Source organism: Entelurus aequoreus, linkage group LG01 (assembly GCF_033978785.1).
Source record: "Entelurus aequoreus isolate RoL-2023_Sb linkage group LG01, RoL_Eaeq_v1.1, whole genome shotgun sequence".
Taxonomy (NCBI): Eukaryota; Metazoa; Chordata; class Actinopteri; order Syngnathiformes; family Syngnathidae; genus Entelurus; species Entelurus aequoreus.
This window is the reverse complement of record NC_084731.1, coordinates 21,762,661-21,787,176: the sequence shown is the minus strand read 5'-3', so window position 1 is coordinate 21,787,176 and position 24,516 is coordinate 21,762,661. Positions and strand designations below refer to the sequence as shown.

The 24,516-nt window shown below is 38.6% G+C and overlaps 1 protein-coding gene across 1 annotated transcript in view; it reads right to left on the bottom strand.

The window, feature by feature from the left end:
- The window catches only part of cntn3b (contactin 3b), a 166,062-nt gene that overhangs the window by 124,181 nt on the left and 17,365 nt on the right, over nt 1–24,516 (bottom strand). The window contains exons 2-3 of the mRNA XM_062045773.1: nt 16,424–16,558; nt 14,164–14,299 (exon numbers count right to left, since the gene is read on the bottom strand). Of these exons, the coding sequence (XP_061901757.1) occupies nt 14,164–14,299; nt 16,424–16,478 (191 nt within the window). The 5' untranslated portion in view covers nt 16,479–16,558. The remainder of the gene's footprint in view (nt 1–14,163; nt 14,300–16,423; nt 16,559–24,516) is intronic.

Sequence of the window (24,516 nt, the reverse complement as noted above, 5' to 3'; positions counted from 1 at the left end):
GTGTTGCTGACTTCCCTCGCAAAATACTCCGCTTCGCACCGACTTTCTTCTTTGCTTGCTCAGCTTCTTTCTCCATAATGCAATGAACCAATTGCAACAGATTCACCAACACAGATGTCCAGAATACATCCAGAATGAGATGAAAACAGCTAATTCGTATTGGCTTCAATGGGGAAGCCATACCTGTGTTCTACTGGCTACGTCACGCGCATACGTCATCCTCAAAGGCGTTTTGAACCGGAAGTTCCCCGGGAAATTTAAAATTGCACTTTATAAGTTAACCCGGCCGTATTGGCATGTGTTGCAATGTTAAGATTTCATCATTGATATATAAACTATCAGACTGCGTGGCAGAGGGGTTAGTGCGTCTGCCTCACAATACGAAGGTCCTGAGTAGTCGTGGGATCTTTCTGTGTGGAGTTTGCATGTCCTCCCCGTGACTGCGTGGGTTCCCTCCGGGTACTCCGGCTTCCTCCCACCTCCAAAGACATGCACCTGGGGATAGGTTGATTGGCAACACTAAATTGGCCCTAGTGTGTGAATGTGAGTGTGAATGTTGTCTGTCTATCTGTGTTGGCCCTGCGATGAGGTGGCGACTTGTCCAGGGTGTACCCCGCCTTCCGCCCGATTGTAGCTGAGATAGGCTCCAGCGCCCCCCGCGACCCCAAAGGGAATAAGCGGTAGAAATGGATGGATGGATGGACTGCGTGGTCGGTAGTAGTGGGTTTCAGTAGGCCTTTAAGAATCTCTGTATTATCTTCGACCCAACTCTCTCGTTTGAGTCACACATTATGAGTGTTACTAGAACAGCCTTCATTCATCTCCGTAAAAAGAATTGCCCCATTTTGTCCACCACGGACGCTGAGATCGTTATTGATGTGTTCGTCATGTCTCGTCTCGATTACTGTAACGTATTATTTCCGGGTCTCCCTATATCGAGCATTAAAAGATTACAGTTGGTACAAAATGCGGCTGCTAGACTTTTGACAAGGACAAGAAAGTTTGTTCATATTACGCCTATACTGGCTCACCTGCAATGGTTACCTGTGCACTTAAGATGTGACTTTAAGGTTGTAATACTCATGTATAAAATACTAAACGGTCTAGCGCCATCCTATCCTGCTGATTGTATTGTACCATACGTCACGGCCAGAAATCCACGTTCTAAGAACTCTGGCTTATTAGTGATTCCCAGAGCCCCTAAAAAGTCTGTGGGCTAGAGAGTGTTTTCTATTCGGGCTCCAGTACTCTGGAATGCCCTACCGCTAACAGTTAGAGATGCTACCTCAGTAGAAGCATTTAAATCCCATCCTAAAACTCATTTATATACTCTAGCCTTTAAATAGATCCCTTTTTAGACCAGTTGATCTCTTTTCTGCTCTGTCCCCCTCTTCTGCATGGATAAGTTATTCGGTGGCCACGGATCAGCTAGCTAGCTTTTTCCAAGTCGGGACCCAGGGTGAACCACTCCTCTATGCATCAGTCGGTGACGTCACGGCACTTCAACCTGTCTACATACAAGATGTTCCCCCCGCTGACCTCCCAATGGACTGGACTCTCAAATTATTATTAGTATCCACTTGGCATCCATTGCACGGGTACCCAAACTTGCGGTCCCTTCCATGGTTTGTCATTGTTCCCATTGGGTTAAGTTTTTTCCGCACTGTTTTATAAGCCGCACGGTTCAAAGTGTAGGAAAAAAAGTAGCGACCATTAGTCCGGAATTTATGGTACATTTTGTTTTATATTTTAGCTGATAGTATGTCTCTCCGTTAAACTAATGCAACCCACACATTGACTGTTCTTGTCCTTTTAGGGGGCGGGGGGGATTTACCAAATAACCATTTCACCCATAGTACAGTACTTACATGCTCAGAAATGAACTAATATGCATCGTTGAAAAATATCTAATAGGTCATGTAATTCTGTAGTCTGTGTTTTCTGTCCCAGTGCAGTCACTGATTTGTTATTAACAGCAAATAAATATTGTTATTTGGTACACCCTCGCCATTGATTATGCATGGTATTAATACACTGCTAAAGCCATAAATCTGCTGCTAAAAGAAATATTACATGATAGCAAACCTTGCAGAGTATTTTTTTTTCTTTTTTTTCCCCCTCTCATCTTTTCCAATCACTGAGGTGTCCTTGGTCTTGTGTTACAGCAGATTCATAGTAAACACAGTGACAGGTGTATTCATAAAGCATAGCTCTCAGGCCCGAAGTGTGCACCGGTGCTTCACTGGACTATTTATCAAAAGGTACTCTGTCAGAGTCCCTTTTTCGTTTACTTGAAATATGGAGAATAGGCAAGGCAGGACCTTGGACCGGTGATAGAGCAATAATCTTTCGATATCTTATCACACATCTTTTGATTCAATAAAATGCTAGCAATATGTATGTATTCATGTTTGTAGTGTTGTCCATATCTACAGAGCAATTGGGCATAATGTATGTCTTCCAATAATGTTATAACATCTTGCTTTGTATTTTAATTGTCGAGAAGTATTATTTTTAGTGAGTAGGTTTCATAATGGATACATTGTAAAAATAAAAAAAATACACTTTGAAATATCTAAAATTGGGGATGAGTAAGATAGTTGGTATTTTTATAGGTACCAACCAACTTCTGGTACCTGCTGATGTGTATTTGAGATCTGCGTAAGTCTTGAAAATTCACGCACATCCGCCACTGTAGTCCGTGTAGATGCCGTAGTAGATAAGCTTATTTTTCACTATCTTCTTGTTATGGGACATTCACCCTCTGCTGTTGCCATTTCTAATATAAAGCGGCGTAAAGTTCTAACTTATAACTCGCTATGAAAGCGCTAAAACATACCGGTATAGTGAGTTTACATTATTCACCCAAGGAACTTTAGTTATTAGAGATGATCTGCAAAACATAATCTATGCAACATTTTGACCGAAGAACCACCATTATAAATTCTTATTAATTATGACTATAGAAGTGAAAATACCAGTATGGAGATGGTCTGCACATTCTGCAAGTTGTTGGAAGGAATCAATCTCTAGGATTTTGTTGTCCATTCATCCTGGAGAACATTTGTGAGGTTAAAAGTTGTATTTCCGTTCATTCCAAAGATGTTTGAAATGATTCCTGCACCGAAAACATCCAAGGATGCCTTTATGGACCTTGAACATACAAAGTATAGAACGGACCCATGTCTCAATGTGACAATACCTTAAGGATCGAAACCGACCAAGGACAAACCGAAGAATGGACCTGTAATGAATGCTGACCAGAAGTCTCAAACTCAAATTACCTGATTTTAAAGTATTCACTTCAGAATCAGATTTTAACCATCATACATAAAGTCCTTTCTATTCTATTCTATTACATGTTATGTAGACCACAATTTAGACCAAAAAAATATTAATATGACTCCTTAAATGCGCCTTATAGAATAAAAAAAAGATAGAAAATAGACCATTCATCTGCAGTGCGCCTTATAATCTGGTGCGCCCTATGGTCCGGAAAATACGGTAAATAGGGAAGGTATCTTTCCCTATTTAAAACACTTCCTATCATTTAAAGATATGTGGTGATCAGTTAACCTAATAAAAGTCGTACAACTAGATAGTGCAACTCCCCTAGAAATTACATGCCAGCGCTGAGAAACGATTGGACTTAAAATACTAATAAACCCAATGAATGAGTGCTATACTATAGCCATTTCCTATACTATTATAACGTATTACATACAATCAAACCACCTGACTGGATGGTAAGGGTGTGGCTAGACTGTATCATGATATCAATGTCACATAATTGCTGTTGCCAATGGATCAGTGATATACCGCTATTTAAAATGATTCCTTAGGACACATTTATTTTTATACCGTGTTGTTTTTGTTACATTAATTACAGTCAATATTCCACTCTACATGATTTGATTCCACAGGCAAAAAAAGAGTCAGCATGGCGCGGAGTCAGTTTAACGGTGTACATAAATAGCGTTTATGGCTTGGACTATGTATGGCTAACATAGTGCGATGCGTCACGCCACCCTTTACCGAGGGAACTCTCGATATCGAGTTAATAGTGAAGTAAATTGTAAGGAATGTGTTTTTATATATTGTATCATCAGGACAAAAAAGTCCTCTCCTTGCCCGAGGGGAATAAAGTCAAGGGCCATCAGTGTCAGAAAATGTGATGCAACCCAAATAACGCTGGAAAAATAAGTCACTCTTCAAAGAGAAATTAAGGAGAGAACTGTGTGTCCTTAAAGGAATTACTTGACATGTCAATCTTTTGTATTAGACGTGTTCTCGTTCAAACACCATTTTATATTGGTAAATATAGTCGGTACTGTTGTCGTCTGCCAGATATACTTTGCGTGCAGTTCCATTCGACATGTGGCGTATTCATAAATCATACACCAAAAAGTAAGGAAGGGATCTAAAGACTATATCAGGGGTGTCCAAAATTTCTGACTTGGGGCTCGCATTGGGCTAAAAAAATTTGGTCGAGGGCTGAAAGCTGACTTTATCATTAACTATATATATATATATATATATATATATATATATATATATATATATATATATATATATATATATATATATATATATATATATATATATATATATATATATATATATATATATATATAGATATATTATATATATATATATATATATATATATATAATATATATATATATATATATATATATATATATATATATATATATATATATATATATATATGTGGGTGTGTGTGTGTATATATGGCCTATACATTGTGTACATATTATATTAATATAATTGTGGGGGGGGGCGTGGCCTGCGGACCTGCAGCGAAGCGGGTTGTGCCGGCACCGGCTTCGAGATCAGCGACAGGTGCGTAGATGACACGGCTGAGTGTGTTTGTCTGATCACCTGTCGCTCTGTTAAAGGCAGCAGTCGGGAAGGAGGGAGAGAGTTGTTGATGGTGGAAGACGAGAACGAGCACGAGCGTGAGCGAGAGCGAGAAAGACTTTGACATGGCTGAAAAGCACAAAAAGGACAATTTATTGAAAAATAAAACATTGTTCAAAACCCTGAACGCAGTTGTCATGTCCGTGGTTGGTGGTCCGAAGAACCCGGAGGAGCAAGACCTCTAAAAATAATATATATATAATTACTAATTAATATAATTGGATATTAAGACTAAGTGAAAGTTCGACTATTTATACCCAGTTTATTTCTGTGACAACCTCCTTAAAGTTGTGTAATCAATCAGAAATATCAAGCAGCTAAAAGACACCAAACATGGATAAGTGTGAAGAGCGATTTGCATTTTTCCCATCATGCTTTGTTATGGGCTTAAACGGGTGTATTTTTTAATTCTGTTATAATGCGTGGACGTTATTTATAATATCCACAAAGTTCAGTGAGCAGGTTGTGTTATGTGTGACCATGTCTGTTGACATTTTGTGTTGGTTGGAATTTTTTTTCTTCCACCATGACTATGGAAGGTTGTTTGCATTGGGTCATATAGGTAAATGCTGAACATCATTAACCTGAAATATTCACATAATCCAGTAGATAGCGACAAAATAAAAGCATTAAAATGGTCAATCTTTTAAAATGGACCCAATCTCCCTGAGGGTAAGACTCCTTAATAACTCATGACATCTCGCCGAATTAAAGACGTCAGCGGGCCGTAGTTTGGACAACCCTGGACTATATATTATTATGTGTATGTCGTCACTGATGTTCCAGTGGTTGACTCGCCTGAATTCCGTGGGTTCAGTTTTCACTTTGTGACTGTGAATGTTTATCTATCTATGTGATGGACTGGTGACCAGTCCAGGTTTTAGTCCGCCTTTCAATCAGGCTCCAGCTCCCTTCAACTGTGAACAGGATAAGTGGTATAGAAAATGGATGGATGGATGGATGGCTTATATTTTTTCATGGACTTCTACTGTGAACACCAGATGTAAGCGTGACAAACTTGTTGTCAAGAGCCACGGGCAAAGAAAGAGAGAGAAAAAGGGAATGGATCATGGATAAGACATGAATCAAACCATGGCATAGATATTTATAAAACAATATTGCCTTCTTTGAAACTTGCTCCAAATGAGCCGTTGTCTTAGCGGATATATCCATACCTGTACATGGTGAATGTTTACCAAAAATGTTTTATTTAATTGCAGTCCAAAGGTGAAGTCAATAAACTCCTTCTTTTTAACAATCCTCCTGTTGTGGGGCAGACTGGTTCATACATGCACATGCATGTTAATATCATCCGCTGTATATGTTATATATATGTTATAATCAAAAGTAGCGTATAGTTCTAACTTACTTCTGTGCGTGGACGTCATGGAAGCGCTAAAAACTACAACATGTCGACCTGCTGGGGACTCAGTCAAAGGGGGCTTGCCCTAGAGGAGGGCTTTGGCACGTACCGGACTATAAGACGCTACTTTTTCCCTACACTTTGAGCCCTGCGACTTATAAGACGTTTTGGCTAATTTATGGATTTTTCTTTACTAACGGCCATAATAAAACGTTTAAAAACAAAACAGGCAAATACACTGAAAAGTTGTTTTATTGTGTGTGCTATGGTGCTATCGTTTGGACTAGTTTGCTCACTGCAGGTCCTGCACTGGATTTCAACAGGAAGTAGAATCCTCTAGCCGCCGTCCATAGCGTTTCAACACGTATGGATTTTTCATTCATAACTCCAAGCAATGTTTGTAAGTTTTACAATATAACTAAAACTGTTTTTGCTTACGAAACCATCCCATGTCTAATGTCTGTAGCAGTGTTTTCATGCATATTTGTATGTGCTATCATAATAATGACAGTAGCATCGTTAGCCGTAGCTAATATGCTAACACGTTTACGAGTCAAGTCAAGTCAAGTCAACTTTATTTATATAGCACATTTTCAACAACTTTTTAGATTGAACCAAAGTGCTTTACAGGTTAAAAAAAGCAAGGAGCAAACAAAAAACAAACAAAAAAAAAACAACTAACAAACAAAGAACATAAACAATGAGTGTGCTAAACAAGATAGTGCAAATGCAATACGGTAAAAGGGGTCGAATAAAAAGTTTAAAAAATTTGCAGAATAAAAAAATAATAATAATAAAAGTGCGACAAATTGAAAAAATACAACTAAAGCGAAGGGGTGGGAGGGGGGGGGGACTAGAAATGGTGGCCTAGTGGGCGGACTCAGCTCGGGTCAAAGGCCAGCGAGAAGAGGTAGGTCTTAAGGAGGGTTTTGAAGACCCCCAGGCTCCGGGCTGACCTAATGTGGAGGGGAAGGCTGTTCCAGAGCTTAGGGGCGGCAACGGAAAAGGCTCTGTCCCCTCTGGTCTTTAGCCTGGATCTGGGGACCGCCAAAAGCATTTGGTCAGCTGACCTCAAGGCTCTAGACGAGGTATGGTGATGCAGCAGCTCGGTCAAGTATTGTGGGGCCAGACCATTTAGGGATTTAAAAACAATTAAAAGTAATTTAAAATCAATGCGGTGACGGACAGGGAGCCAGTGGAGTGAGGCCAGCACTGGGGTGATGTGCTCGCGTTTTTTGGTACTGGTGAGGAGACGGGCAGCCGCGTTTTGCACAAGCTGCAAACGGCGGAGTGATGCCTGATCAATGCCAGCGTACAGTGAGTTATTGTTGTCTAGCCGGTGTGTGATGAAGGCGTGGATAGCAGTGTCCAGGTCGCTCTGGGAGAGATAGGCCTTGGTCTTTGCTAGGGTTCTGAGATGGTAAAAGCTGGTACTAACCACTGAGCTGACCTGTTTGGTGAATTTGAAGGCACTATCAAAGATCACACCGAGATTTCTCCCGGAGGACCGGATGTTTACACCCAGAGGACCTAGAGCACTGACAGACGAGACTGGAGATGTATCGCCGAAGATGATTATCTCGGTCTTGCTCTCATTAAGGTTGAGGAAGTTATTATTATTAACTTACAATGGCATTGTTTTTGCATTATTTTGGTATCACAAATTCCTCAATAAAATCACCAAAACGTCAACATTGAGTCTGTTTAGCTGATTGGAGCGCTAGCTTCCGCAGCTAGTGGGTCCACGACGATGACTTCCGTTTTGTTTGATCAGCCGTTTTACTGCCGTGTTACAGGCACCGTTTGGAAACAATTAAGGTATGTAAATAAACATTTACAGGATTTTTCTGTGTAAAAAAACTAATGTTGCAACGTATATATCTGCAGCCTATTGGAAAAAATATGTTTTTTCCAGAAAATGTAGTGGATGCCGCTAATATGCACTCTATAATCCAGAAAATATGGGAAAAAAAACTGCGCATCTAAATCATTTTCTACTTGGTCAAGGCTTATTATACTAGATACACTGTATATTAGAGGTACTGAAAAAATTGTTTCACATCCCAATTGCGATTTTTATTTATTCAGATTACTAAATCGCTTGATAATTGTGAAAAATGTATTAAAGTCATACATATATTTTTCAAAATGCATTTTAAGGCCACGTCCATTTTATTCGCTGTGTGTACATGGTAAATGGGTTATACTTGTGTAGCCCTTTTCTACCTTCAAGGTACTCAAAGCGCTTTGACACTATTTCCACATTCACCCATTCACCAAGACCCATCAGGAGCAAGGGTGAAGTGTCTTGTTCAAGGACACATCGGACGGGACAGAGGTTGGCGGGATCCGGGGATCGAACCAGGAACCCTCAGGTTACTGGCACGGCCGATCCACCAACTGAGCCACACAAAGAGGAGCTTCTGTAACCTGGAACCTGTTTTGAAAAAGTTGTATTCAAGTTTTTTGCATAAGATATATTGAATCCGTTTAAATTAAGAATCATGCCGAATTGAGAATCTTTGGAAGATCTTTCCAAAGATTTGTTGGAATATTTGCAGCTTTACTCTTTATGTAAGTGTATTTATTAATTAAACTGTTTGTTAGGTGAGTGTTAGGTTGGATACATTGTGGTTATCACTCACAACCTACCGATTTTAGGGTGGTTAGAGTGTCCGCCCTGAGACCGGTAGGTTGTGAGTTCAAACTATGGCCGAGTCATACCAAAGACTATAAAAATAGGACCCATTACCTCCCTGCTTGGCACTCAGCATCAAGGGTTGGAATTGAGGGTTAAATCACCAAAAAAAATTTCCCCGGGCGCGGCCACCGCTGCTGCTCACTGCTCCCTTCACCTCCGAGGGGGTGATCAAAGGTGATGGGTCAAATGCAGAGAATAATTTCGCCACACCCAGAGTGTGTGTGACAATCATTGGTACTTTAACTTCACTTTAACTTTATCACAGACCATTCATGTATTTAATTAATGTATAATTTTAACATAAAAGACCACATTTAAACACTGAATTACAACAGCAATTTAAACCACTTGGGTTGTTCATTTAGTTCCATGAAAGCCGTAAACAACAAATATATTTCCAAAGTATCCTAGAAATGTGGTAGATCACACATCGGAACATGTCAAAGTACATTTTTCTGACCTTAAAGAATCTGGAAACAAATCTGTATTAAGATGAATGTGTAGTGCAGCAGATATGCCTGAAATGTATTACGGAGGCATCGGCTGTTTTTTTTTTTTCCAGCACATTATTCCGCAGATATGTTAAGTGTTCAAAGTAATGTCACTCACAAGGTTACTGCCTCTCTCTCCTGCTCGCTGTGCATCTACAGTACATGTTGCTGACCTAGCGCCGAAACACTATCTACCACAACACCGCAAACACACGCCTTTGTCAGGCACCATTTCAAGGCAGAAAATAGCACGCAAATTGAAGAAAATAGGCAGTGATGTATGTTTGTCTCCAAAATACAGTGTTCTCTTGATTAGTGTGGAAGCATTACAGACCTGCCCGAGGTGAGGAAAATTCCGCAAAGTAGGATTCATATTTCTTATATCTATACAATAATACTATATTTTTCGGACTATACGGCGCACTTAAGATCCTTTTTATTTCTCAAAACTCGACAGTGCGCCTTATAACCGAGTGTGCCTAATGTACAGAATAATGCTGGTTTTGCTTACCGACCTCAAAGCTATTTTATTTGGTACATGGTGAAATTATAAGTGTGACCAGTAGATGGCAGTCAAACATAAGAGATACGCATAGACTGCAATATGATGGCAGTCACACACAAGAGATACGTGTAGACTGCAATATGACTCAAGTAAACAACACCAACATTGTATATGTTCCATTGAAAATATAGAACATTACACACGGTGCTCAAAAATCTATCAACATTTTTTAGTACGACTTTGGTAAGCTATGAAGCCGCACCGCTTGATGGATTGTACTGTGCTTCAACACACAAGTATTATTATGGTGTGTGTGTATAAGGTAAGACATATTATCTGGCGTTTTGTTTCGCAATATTATGAAAAAGCAACTTTTCTTACCTTCTGGTACCTGCTGATCTGTATTTTGGATCTGCATAAGTCCTGAAAAATTCATGAGTCGATAAACTTCTTCTGTTTCTCTTCTGTTATGGGACATTCATCCTCTACTGTTGCCATTTCTAATATAAAGTAGTGTAAAGTTCTTACTTATATCTGTCAGCAAACTAGCCCTGAAAGCGCTACAACATACCGGTGTAGTGAGTTTACATTATTCACCCAAGGAACTTAAGTTATTAGAGATTTCCGGTCGGACGGTTTTTCATGGTACACATTTCTGGCGTTGTTATTGCACTAGTGAACCACGGATGAGGAGATGCTGCTCCGTTATTGATTGAAGTAAAGTCTGAACGTCATTAAAACAGTTAGCGCCATCTTTTGACACTTCTTCCACCCCCGTCCTTGCACACTACACCACTACAACAAAGATGACGGGGAGAAGACGCTGCCGAAGGTGAGCCACGTAAATAAGACCGCCCACAAAACGGCGCATCCTGAAGCGACTGTCAGAAAGCGGCTTGAAGATGCTTTGTAAAACATAATCTATGCAACATGTTGACCAAAGAACCACCATTACATGTTATGTAGACCACAAGGAAGTGTATTCCATTTAGAACAAATAAAAAATAATATGACTCCTTTAATGCCTTATAATCCAGTGCGCCTTTACATATGAAAAATATCGAAAACAGACCATTCATCGTGAGTGCGCTTCATAATCTGGTGCGCCGTATGGTCCGGAAAATTTGGTATATATATTAAGGCTTTATAAACCCTTCTTACACTTTAGCCAACTTTTACGAGACTGCTACTCACATTTGCCACACTCTTATTAACACTTTCTACAATCTAAGTCCTTTTAACATGGACATTCTTTATGGGTGGCTGTCAATAATTGATTACCTGTGTAGTACTAAAGCAGATGAATGAATGAATGAATGGTCTAACTGAGGACCCTTAACACCCTCTTCCGAGTCTTGTTAAAAGATACCGCTGTCGTTTTCCTTACAGTATGAATTATTTAACTCCTTTAGGAAGGAAACCGAAGATAGATCCAGTATTGCTAATTTAGGATAATGGCAGTCAAGGTAGCCACAGCTAGTGCCTTTAGCACAGCATGAAGGATTTCCAATTTTACAATAACACAACAGAGCAACACCGTTAACTGAGGAGACTATACAGCAGACCTGGACACATTAAGGCTCGGGGACGCATGTGCAAACTTTTCAATCTGGTCCCCCGGACATTCCCCCAAAAATGTTTTTAAATCTTTAAAATGGAAACTGTAGCTGCCATTATGATGTGCAGTGATGTTTTCAAATGACCGTAACTCTTGAACTATACAAAGACTTTCAATGGTTGGAATATGCGCATTTGCATGATATACTAGTTACTATGGTAATCTAATTATTTACTATGGTACTTTAAGTCACAGCAGCTCAGACAAGGCACCAAGCAGTATGGGTGGGGAGCGTTTCCACAGAGTGTTTCCAGGGACAGAAGCGGAAGTAGATTTTTACAACAAAGTTCTAAAGCTTAGTGATATATCAGATATATCAGATTGTAGGTGGGTTTTTTTGCAATCAATTATGCAAATGAGGTGATGATGTCATATAGCAACTTTTAGGAGAGCCAATTGCTTGTATTCCAACACGTGAAAACCAGCGGTGGTCAAACAAGCTAAGACAGCAAAAGTACAAAAGAGGCTTAAATCTTCCTGCAAAATGCAGATGCGAGCAAAAAAATCTAACTAAGCAAAGGAATAGACCCCTACGCTTTCTCAAAAAAAGATTTTCCGTGTGATTTCAAGGCTTATACGTTGGTCCCGTTCTCAGACATATCGAACTATTGTGCTCCGGACGTGATTCTACGCGACAAAACCGTTGAAAACTTTGAAAACGCATGGAGGTCCACAACTTCTTCGTGTGTCAAGGAAATTGGTATCAAGACTCTCCCTGTCAGGCTTGTCACTGACAGTTTGGTTATGTTTGGGTTTTCCTCTGTGTGTGCGTTTATTTCCTGTCAGCGCTCTTATTTTGGTTCCATTTCGTTTCCCTCACCTGTCCATGATTGGCAGCCTGGCACACCTGGTTGCAATTGCCAATCAGGCCACTATTTATGCCTGCCTCGCCCTCCAGTCAGGGCTTGATGATTGTATTCTGTATCCTGTAACCTGTTTCCTGCTTCCTGTTGCCTGTTTCCTGGTTCCTGTTGCCTGTTTCCTGGGTCTTGTTTTCCCTGCATGTGCACTTACTTAGTTTTTTTGACATTAAAGTCATGTTTTCCTGCGCTACGCGTGCCATCTCTGCATCTTGGGGTTCAAGTCCGACAGCAGTCCCTGACACTCCCGGATAAATCATGCTGAGTTTTTGCTCGGGTAAGGTTGCATTTCATGATTTAACTTCGCGTTTACTGCTATGTTTGTTACTGTTGCACGCACTGTTTACGAGTAGCGCGTTATTTCCCATCTTTATTAAATTATAACTATAAATGTTAACATTGTGTATGTGCTGAACGCTTCTTTTATGATTGTGGTCTTTGGTAAAAACCTAACTCTTTTAGGTTTCACCCACATTTGATTTCTTTTATTTAGACTCGCCGAGTCCAACATGTTTAAGAAACACAAATAATATCAAGATAATACTTAAAGGGGAGATAATCAACGTTAAAAGTATATCTAAAAAAACGGACTGATCACTGCAGCCGACACTAGCCGCCGACCGCACGGATGATCGGGTGAAGTCCTTCGTCCTTCCGTCGATCGCTGGAACGCAGGTGAGCACGGGTGTTGATGAGCAGATGAGGGCTGGGTGGCGTAGGTGGAGCGCTAATGTTTTTATCATAGGTCTGTGAGGTCCCGTTGCTAAGTTAGCTTCAATGGCGTCGTTAGCAACAGCATTGTTAAACTTCGCCAAGCTGGGAATTATTAACCGTGTATTTACATGTCCATGGTTTAATAGTATTGTTGATCTTCTGTCTATCCTTCCAGTCAGGGATTTATTTATTTTGTTTCTATCTGCATTTGAGCCCGATGCTATCACGTTACCTCAGTAGCTAAAGAGCTTCGTCGATGTATTGTCACGGGAGATAAAAGTCACTGTGAATGTCCATTTCGCGTTCTCGACTCTCATTTTCAAGAGGATATAGTATCCGAGGTGGTTTAAAATACAAATCCGTGATCCACAATAGAAAAAGGAGAAAGTGTGGAATCCAATGAGCACTTGTACCTAAGTTACGGTCAGAGCGAAAAAAGATACGTCCTGCACTACACTGTAGTCCTTCACTCCCACTTTCCTCATCCACAAATATTTCATCCTCGCTCAAATTAATGGGGTAATCGTCGCTTTTTCGGTCCGAATCTCTCTCGCTGCATTGTAAACAATGGAAAAATGTGAGGAGTCCTTCCTCCGGTGACGTCACGCTACTTCCGGTATAGTCAAGGTTTTTTTTTATCAGCGACCAAAAGTTGCGACCTTTATCGTCGTTGTTCTCTACTAAATCCTTTTAGCAAAAATATGGCAATATCGCAAAATGATCAACTATGACACATAGAATGGATCTGCTATCCCCGTTTAAATTTTAAAAAATCATTTCAGTAGGCCTTTAACACCAGTATTTAACATTGTAACATAAGTAAAAAAGGTAAAATTCATCGAACATCTCCTTTCGAGTCTTTCTTTTGTATTTACAATAACACAACCTGCTCCTTCACTGAAAGAGCAAAAGCAGTTGGGTGTAACCAGTTGTGATGCAGTTTGCACATTTGATAAGGTAGCTTAATTACCTGTACTGTGGAGGAGGGCTGCCTTCTGCCTCGCACATGACGGTAGCCTGCTGGCTGGGGGAGTTGAACGGCAAAACGAGGTCACTTGGTTCCGTCCTGAATCTCGGCCCTTGAAATATGGCATCCTCGGTACAGGCTTTGGGAGAAGGGACAAAAACAGCCAGAAAAGAATTTCTTTCAGTGGAAAAAAAATAGTAAACGCTGCTGAAATTCATTATTGTGTGAATGGCAAATATTTGTTTTCTGGGTGTGTTTCTTATTTGTCCGAGTACTAGGCATCACGTCTCCATTGAACAGGGTTGTGCTTTCTAAGAGAAAAATGCACAAGGACTATCCCCTTGGCAAAGTGTGTATATTATTTGCTTATCTTGCTGCGGGGAAAATACACCCCACTTATCTTGAGCTTTAACTGCACATGCAAACATATTTGGCTTCACTGCATCACCCTGCTTCAGAAAATAACATGCAAATGATTAAAAATGTTACAAATAAGTCATATACTGCTTACATTACTGTGGAAACACCACGTCGTGCTTTTGAGCACCACATGAATAAATGCACGTCGTGATAATAAAGTGGCAAATACTTGGGCTGGGGATTGTTGCAGTGTAAGGTCTCCACAATGAATAATTCCTTGTAAGCAATGCAGCTGATAAATAAAGCAGAGTGATCCGTTTTCAGATAATCTATGTCAGACTCTGCCTGAGCCACTTAACTGAGGCTGTAAGGATACCCGCATCCTTCTGAGCTTCAATGCGAGGGAGGTGGAACAAAATCTGTTGCAAATGAAGGCAGAGCTAACAGGCGGTCGGACGAGAATTAATAAATCCTGCTGCTTATTATCGTGAATATGTACGTGGTTTTAACCAGTTGGACAGACCAATAACATATTCCATCAGATGTTGAACTGCATCCCCCACTGAGGAACATTACATTTCTTAAAATTGGTCAACACAGGTCATTAGAGATGAATACAAAGTAATTGCAGCTAGTATTCATGGTGCTCTTCAAGGGTATTAAACCATGCAATCACCTCAGAAGACAGTTTCAGATAATCTATGTCAGGCTCTGCCTGAGCCACTTGATTGAGGCTATAAGGATACCCCTTATCCTTCTGAACTTCAATGCGAGGGAGGTGGAACAAAATCTGTTGCAAATGAAGGCAGAGCTAACAGGTGGTCGGACGAGAATGAATAAATCGTACTGCTTATCATCGTGGATCCGCACGTGGTTTTAACCAGTCGGACAGATCAATAACATATTCCATCAGATGTTGAACTGCATCCCCCACTGAGGAACATTACATTTCTTACAATTGGTCAACACAGGTCATATAGAGATGAATAAAAAGTAATTTCAGCTAATATCCATGGTGATCTTCAAGGGTTTTGACGCATGCAATCACCTCAGAAGACAGTTTTAGATAATCTATGTCAGGCTCTGCCTGAGCCACTTGACTGACGCTGTAAAAATACCCGCATCCTTCTGAACTTCAATGCGAGGGAGGTGGAACAAAATCTGTTGCAAATGAAGGCAGAGCTAACAGGCGGTCGGGCGAGAATGAATAAATCGTACTGCTTATCATCGTGGATCTGCACGTGGTTTTAACCAGTTGGACAGATCAATAACATACTTCATCAAGTGATGGATTGATGTTGAACTCCATCCCCCACTGAGGAACATTACATTTATTAAAATTGGTCAACACAGGTTATATAGAGATGAATAAAAAAGTAAGTTAAGCTAATATCCGTGGCGATCTTCAAGGGTTTTGAAGCATGCAATCACCTCAGAAGACTTTAAATAAAATGGTATTTATAGTCATCTTCGCAGAGGTTGTTATTCTGTGCTGGTGTCTCTTGTCCCATGTGGCCACAAGGACAGAGAGAGAAACGACGTTGAATAGAAGCTGCTTAAATGAAGGGCCAGACTCGTCACTTGGCTACTGATAATGATCAGGACATTCCATGACCAGGAACAGGATTGGGCTCAGAGTTGTCCATGACAGGGTTTTGCTTATGTGCTCTAGGACAATGCTGGTAAAGGCGAAGGACAATGTGCTGTGAGGGTTATCAACAGCCACACTAATGAGTGGTTTCTACTGTATTAGAAAGTTGATATTTCATATATGCATTTTTAATGAGTAGATTTGTGAAATCCACCCCGCGGCATACACCATACACAAAAAATGCAATCAGACACACGTTTTTGTGACGAGCTTAAAACCTATGACAAGGACAATGTTTATCAAGCATCTTACCTGCAAGGCATCCCGTGATTGATAGGAGAACAATTTGTTTCCATGGCAACATCATCTTTAGTTGCAGGGGGCTAAAAGGACTCTCATCCAATTACTTGTGAATGGAACACTCCTTGTGAATGCAAGAATTTTAATCTGAAGGGAAAGCAATTACACATGTTTAAAATGTCACATTTTGATAAGAATACAGCAAGCATTCACTCCAGCAAAAAAAGAACACATGATTATACATTGCATGAAGACCGGCTGTTATTATTTCGGAGTCAAAATATGTGAAGTGAGTCTAGAGGAAGTCGGATGTGGCATGGGGAAAAACAGCTGAAAATATCCGGGATGCAACCCGTCAATGCAATTTTCAGGTGGCACTGAAGAAGAAACAGCTGCTTAATGGGTATGTTTTCTTTGGATATGCTTGTTTCTCATCCTGCCTAACAAGCTCATATATTTGCTTCAAAAGAGAAGTGAGGAGAGGAATGAATGACCTCAAAAGACATTTGCTGTCTCCCTATTTGACTATTAATAGGAGCTGGCAGACCGTGTATACCAGCACTCTGCAAAACGCCACTTCACACTTCAACAAAGAGTTTGGTGTTCAGTGCAATGTAAGCAAACTGCATTTCTGTCCACATGCATCACTTTCCCAGACAATAACAAACTACAACGTTCGTCATTGTTCTAAAAATATACATTTGTCAACATTTAAATGGACTCACAATGATTTGTAACAGAATCACGTTGCAGCGGTCCGACCTGTAAAAATGAATAATAATACATACCTTCAGAAACGTGTTTCTGATAATAACTTCAAAGAAAATGATACCCAATCCTGTAGACCAGGGATGTCAAATTTGTTTTCATTGAGGGCCACGTCGCAGATATAGCTGTCATCAGAGGGCCGCTTGTAACAGCGGATAATGTATGAATTTGCCTCTGAATTTCATTATTAATTGTATATATATATATATATATATATATTAGGGCTGTGAATCTTTGGGTGTCCCACGATTCTATTCAAAATCGATTCTTGGGGTCACGATTCGATTCAAAATTGATTTTTTTTCCAATTCAAAACGATTCTCGATTAAAAAAAAAAAAATTGTTTTTTTTTTTTTTTTTTTTTTTTTTCCCAGATTCAAAAGGATTCTCTATTAATTCAATACATTTGGATTTCAGCAGGATCTACCCCAGTCTGCTGACATGCAAGCAGAGTAGTAGATTTTTGCAAAAAGCTTTTATAATTGTAAAGGACAATGTTTTATCAACTGATTGCAATAATGTACATTTGTTTTAACTATTAAATGAACCAAAAATATGACTTATTTTATCTTTGTGAAAATATTGGACACAGTGTGTTGTCAAGCTTATGAGATGCGATGCAAGTGTAAGCCACTGTGACACTATTGTTCTTTTTTTATAAATGTCTAATGATAATGTCAATGAGGGATTTTTAATCACTGCTATGTTGAAATTGTAACTAATATTGATACTGTTGTTGATAATATTCATTTTTGTTTCACTACTTTTGGTTTGTTCTGTGTCGTGTTTGTGTCTCCTTTTAATTGCTCTGTTTATTGCAGTTCTGAATGTTGCTGGGTCAGGTTTGGTTTTGGAATTGGATTACATTGTTATGGTATTGCTGTGTATTTTTTTGTTGGATTGATTGATTAAAAAAAATAAAAAATAATAATAATTAAATTTTTTTTGTCCTGCCCAGCTTCTCAGGCAAATCATATAGTAGATGTAGATGCCCATATCGGCTGTTCAGATTTACTTTACAAAAGAGAAGTGTAGGATACTTCTCTTGTTGCCTTATTTGTATTTTGACTTTATTAAATGTATTTATATTATCATTTGGTGCAGCCGGGCCGGAGCAGGAGGGGATAGAAAGAGAAAAAAAGGAAGACAGAGGGGGGAATTGTGGGGACAAGTGGGGGATTAGACAGAGAGACAAAAACAACAACAGCAAACACAACAACAACAACAACAACAGAGCAACATCAGCAAATACGACATGTACAAATATGATGGTAAAATTAATAGCAAATAAGCAGTTAGCGAAAATAAAAAAAATAATACAGAAATGACAATGAGCATTATTACACTAAAAATGGAGCAATATGAATACCAATAGAAATAGTGCTATTGATAATAAACAATACCAATACTTTTCCTTGATTATCAACAATACAATTGTTCAAATGCAACAATACATATACGTAATGATAACTTTAGATACGAAAGAATGCAGAAAAATGGAGGGGAAGAAAGAGAAGCAACCTACATTAACCTTGTAGATTGTTATAGTAACAATAGGTTAAGCTTTGTCAGTGTGCCATGTGTTAAAAAACAATTTTTTAAAAATGAGAATCGATTCTGAATCGCACAACGTGAGAATCGCGATTCGAATTCGAATTGTTTTTTTCCCACACCCCTAATATATATATATATATATATATATATATATATATATATATATATATATATATATATATATATGTATATATATATATATATATATAGTAGTGGTAGTTTAGTATTTCTTATGACAAGGGGGGCCAGCTTCACGCAGGTATAACGAATGCGTGCCTTAATAAAAGCTAATGTCATTCCGACAAAATTATAGAGTTTGGGACTTTTTTTATTCAGTTAATTTGCGGACATTAATAAATCACTGATGCTGCAAAGAGATTGCCAATGAAGAAGAAATTGCCCTGCATTTAGCTGCCAGCTGTTAACAAAATCTAATTAGTTTGGGCGGGATCACATCCTAGAGCGACACATTGACCAATGACCAGTTCTGGTAATTTAAAGAAAATGTGTTTTAGTTTGAACGTATATATTTTTGTAATGTGGTAAAGAGTTAACAGACTGTGATCAAATGCAGTTCTTATGAGGTCAGTCTGTAGTCTCTCACAAAAGAGAAATAGATAAGGATGGGAAGCAGGCAGAAAGAGCACATAAGGTGAGTTTGTATTCCCAGAGGATGTGGATACGTATCCATTTTTAAAAGACCGATGGAGAACAAAGACATCCAGAGAGCTCGTATCATCAATGGGGACAACGACAGGCTGCACTGTGATCTGGTCATTTGTAAAACTGAGAGAAATCTGACTTTTTGGTGCCATTCAAGTAGCTTCTAAAGGCCATATTAAAGATTTGATCTGAGTTAACAACAGGGTGTCGGTGACTAGTGTGTTCATTGAAGGGAACCCTGCAGTGTGCTGGTTTGAGCATTGTTAATCATGTGGAAACATAAGAATTTCAACGTTTAGCTATTCTGTATTAGAATAAGAAAACATTCCCTCACTTGTCCCAATTTTCCTTCGAAACAAGCTGAGAGAAAAACAAAATATTTATATTGTTTTGCAGGAAATATGAATGGAAGTACCTTGTACAATTACTCTATTTAGGGAGAGTGTTAAGGTCAGGGGTGTCAAACTCATTTTAGATCGGGGGCCACATAGAGAAAAATCTACTCCTAAGTGGTACGATAACTTAAAAATAAAGACAACTTCGAATAGTTTTCTTTGTTTAAAAATAGAACAAGCACATTCTGAAAATGTACAAATCCTAATGTTGTTGTTTTTTTACACTTACTGTCATAACGGGGTTTGCGAGGTTTGTTCTCCCGGGATGCAAACGGACTATTCCGGACAAGACTTGCAGGTAGGAACATATTTATTTTCTCAATTAATCCTACACATCACAAAGACCAGAACCAAACAAAAGAAAAGTGTGCCGTTCACACGAGAAGCTAACGAACAAAAAAAACTTAACACAGGAAACATAGAAGCTAAACACTTAACATGGACTATGGCATGGAACATTATTGTGGCATGAAACAACTAACACTTACGTGGACACGGCATGAATCGAACAACTAGCATAAACTTGGAATCGGACATGAAAACAAGCAGCATGAACTATGGTATCGCATGAAATAAGCAATGACGCCAGGACGACTGACTGGCAAAGACAGGCTTAAATAATAGTCTCTTGATTAGAGCAGGTGCGTGTCCCGAACAACAGAGGCAGGTGAAACTAATAAGTCGCCATGGTAACTAAAACAAACAAGTGTGCACAAAAACAGGAACTATGGAGTCTAAAACTAACAGAACATAACAAAAACATGATCCGGACCACGGATCATGACACTTACATGTTGCGGTTAATAGTATTCTACCTTTATTTGTCGTTATTTATACTTTCTGAATAAATTATGTGATAATGTTAATCAGTCAACTCATCTGTGTTAATTTTCAATCTATGAAGATAAAAAAATTCTATAAAAATCAAATTACAGGATGTTTTTTGTGTTTGCTCATTTTCCTCGACTGGTGCACTAACATTATATGGTTTATTTTTATTTTTTTTACATATGTAGCATAATCTACAAAGATACAAAGAATTGCTATTGTGACATCTAGTGGACACATTTAGAACAGCAGTTTCTTTCATTGAAAACATGTGGCTCATTTTTATACTTAGCAAACTCATCCCGCGGGCTGGATAAAACCTGTTCGTGGGCATAATCTGGCCCCTGGACTTACGTTTGACCGCTGCACTGCAAAAAGTCAGTGTTCAAAAACAAGAAAAAAAATACAAAAATTAGGGGTATTTTATTTGAACTAAGCCAAATTATCTGCCAATAGAACAAGAACATTTGGCTTGTCAAGACTTTCCAAAACAAGTTCAATTAGCTAACCTCAATAAACCCCAAAATACCTTAAAACAAGTATTTTCTCACTAATAACAAGTGCACTTTTCTTGGTAGAAAAAAAAAGAGAAATTTTTGCTCAATATGTTGAAAAATATTCTTAATTTAAGTAAATGCTAGTGCCATTATCTTGACATAATGATATGCGCTCGGCATTACATTTCTTGAAACCAGCAAACTTATACTAAAGACTAATTTATTGTTCTTAATGGAAAGGCAACAAGGCAACATCTTGTTACTCTCGGGGTCTCCTAGCCGCTCAGGCAAATCCTATGGTCTAAAAATGCATTTTTCCATCGATAACGTGACATCATCACGCCAAGTGCATGCTCTTTCAGTCAATTAGTGCGCGAGGAATATATATATATATATATATATATATATATATATATATATATATATATATATATATATATATATATATATATATATATATATATATATATATGTACTGTATATATATACACAGCCCGGCCCCCGGCCAAAACATTTTTAAATGTAATTTTGAAGAATTCATCTGAATGTGCATGAACTATTTCTGTTCAAAATTGTTAGAAATGTCACATGTGAAATGTTTAAATATTAACTGTCAGTTTACTGTACTGTGTCAACTGTACTACTTTATGAGTACGTATTTTTTATTGTTTCATTGAAAATAAAACAGCAAAGTCCATCCGTTTTAATTATGAGACAAAATTGTGTCAGTCATGATTTTTTTTTTCATGCTTGAAATAAGAAAATATTACTTTTCAAGCATGTTTTACTCAATATAGGTCATAAAATCTCAGCAACAAGCTGTAATATCTTACTGAGATAATTTAAGACCAAAACCCTTAAAACATGTAAAACACTCTAACATCAAATCTGCTTAGTGAGAAGAATTATCTTATCAGACGGAAAATAAGCAAATATCACCCTTATTTGAGATATTTAATCTTACTTAGATTTCAGTTTTTGCAGTGTGGTTTAGGTAAACATTTTTCATAGCAGTCATTCGACATAGTGAAACAGGATAATATGTTAATAGGTTAGACAAAATCGTCGGAAGTACTTGTGACGTTTTGGATCCGGACAAAGTTGCATAAGCCATATATGGATTTTTGGAATCAATGGATTTGTGTACTCCCAAACTCATCATCTGTCATTTTCTAATAAATGGAAATTTTACCCAGCGTCCACAATTCTACAGATTACAAATAAGAACATGATACTGTGACTTACAATGTCTGCCCTTGCTAGGATGCCCACTGATGGGACGGTTGTATCTTTCAGCACATGTGCTGATATTGAGCTGGTAAATTCAAAATACCACTCACCCCTCAGATAAAACATGCTTCCTCAAGATGTTGTTGAGTTATATGCTGCGTTCCATTTGTTGTGAGCCATATAGTATCAAGTTGGTGGCATTGGATTTTGTTGACCAACTTCCCGGCTTAGTGCCACAACCTTCTACTATACATGTGCGATGCATGATTTATAAACTAGCATGAACTTTTACGAAGTACGCTACTTGTTATTAGAAATGGCGTACAAGACCTTTTAATGAGGATAGAGAAAAATAAGGAAATTATTGACTACAACTTTAGACTACAACTGAATTAAAATGACAAACTCGCGCAAAGCCCTTCAGGTAAACCTCTACCATATATGGAGATATCTGTTGATGTTATTAGGGCAAACTATGTCACCATCACAGATTCCAAACTGCCTGTTTGGAGCAAGTTTGGTAAAAGGCAAGCTTGTTTTATAAATATCGACGCCATGCCTCCATGGTTTGATTTCAAAATTGCGAAATTTAAGGGGCTCTCAAATACACCAAAACAGGTAAAGTTGGTTTTGCATAATCGGGCCAATTCATTACATATACAGCTTAAAAGTCACGGGTAAGTTAGAGCCTATCACAGCTAACTTCAGGCAAGAGGCGGGGGACAGTTGGACCAAACAGACTTGAACCCGGACCTCCTGACTATGTGCAGCCAACCACTAGTCCACCGTTCTGTTTGTTATGCACATTAATGAGTTATCCTAATGTGAGACGGATAAAATGTTGTGTTCTGCAGGCGAGCTACTTTTCAATTGACCAAGTCGGGTACTTCATTAATATAAATAATTTATATGTATTTATCTATGAAAGATATGTTTTTGTTAACAAGTCAAAGGTGTTTAATGATAATGCAAGCATGTTTAACACACATATATTCCTTTATTTCATGGAGACAAGAATATAAGTTGGTGTATTACCTGATTCTGATGACTTGCATTGATTGGAATCAGACAGTAGTGATGATAATGTCCACATTTTCAAATGGAGGAGAAACAATTCCTCCTTTCTGTCCAATACCACATGAAAGTGGTTGGTTTTTGGAATCTTATTTGTCCAGCTTCCAAACTTCTATACACTTTACAAGAAATACAAAAATTAGAAAGTTAAAGTACCACTGATGGTCACACACACACTAGTTGTGGTGAAATTACCATCTGCAATTGACCCATCCCCTTGTTTCACCCCTTGGGAGGTGAGGGGAGCAGTGAGCAGCACTGTGGCTGCGCTCGGGAATAATTTTGGTGATTTAACCCCGAATTACAACCCTTGATGCTGAGTGCCATGCAGGGAGGCAATGGGTCCCATTTTTATAGTCTTTGGTATGAACTCACGACCTACCGATCTCAGGGCGGACACTCTAACCACAAGGCCACTGAAGAGGTTACACTTTGGCGGCAAACTCCGTAGCTCGCTAGCTTGTGCTCGTCGGCTTTCTGAGACTCTTATTTTGTTAGCGCGGGCAGGATGAAGCAGCACTTTCATTGTGAAGATAGGAACTGTGCAGTCGGTCTTTAGAGTTTTGAATAGGGATGTCCGATAATGACTTTTTGCCGATATCCGATATTCCGATATTGTCCAACTCTTTAATTACCGATACCGATATCAAGCGATATATACAGTCGTGGAATTAACACATTTTTATGCCTAATTTGGACAACCAGGTATGGTGAAGATAAGGCACTTTTTAAAAAAAATTTATAAAATAAAATAAGATAAATAAATTAAAAAAATTTTTTAATAATAAAGAAAGTAAAACAATATAAAAACAGTTACATAGAAACTAGTAATTAATGAAAATGAGTAAAATTAACTGTTAAAGGTTAGTACTATTAGTAGACCAGCAGCACGCACAATCATGAGTGCTTACGGACTGTATCCCTTGCAGACTGTATTAATATATATTGATATATAATGTAGGAACCAGAATATTAATAACAGAAAGAAACAACCATTTTGTGTGAATGAGTGTGAATGAGTGTAAATGGGGGAGGGAGGTTTTTTGGGTTAGTGCACTAATTGTAAGTATATCTTGTGTTTTTTATGTTGATTTAA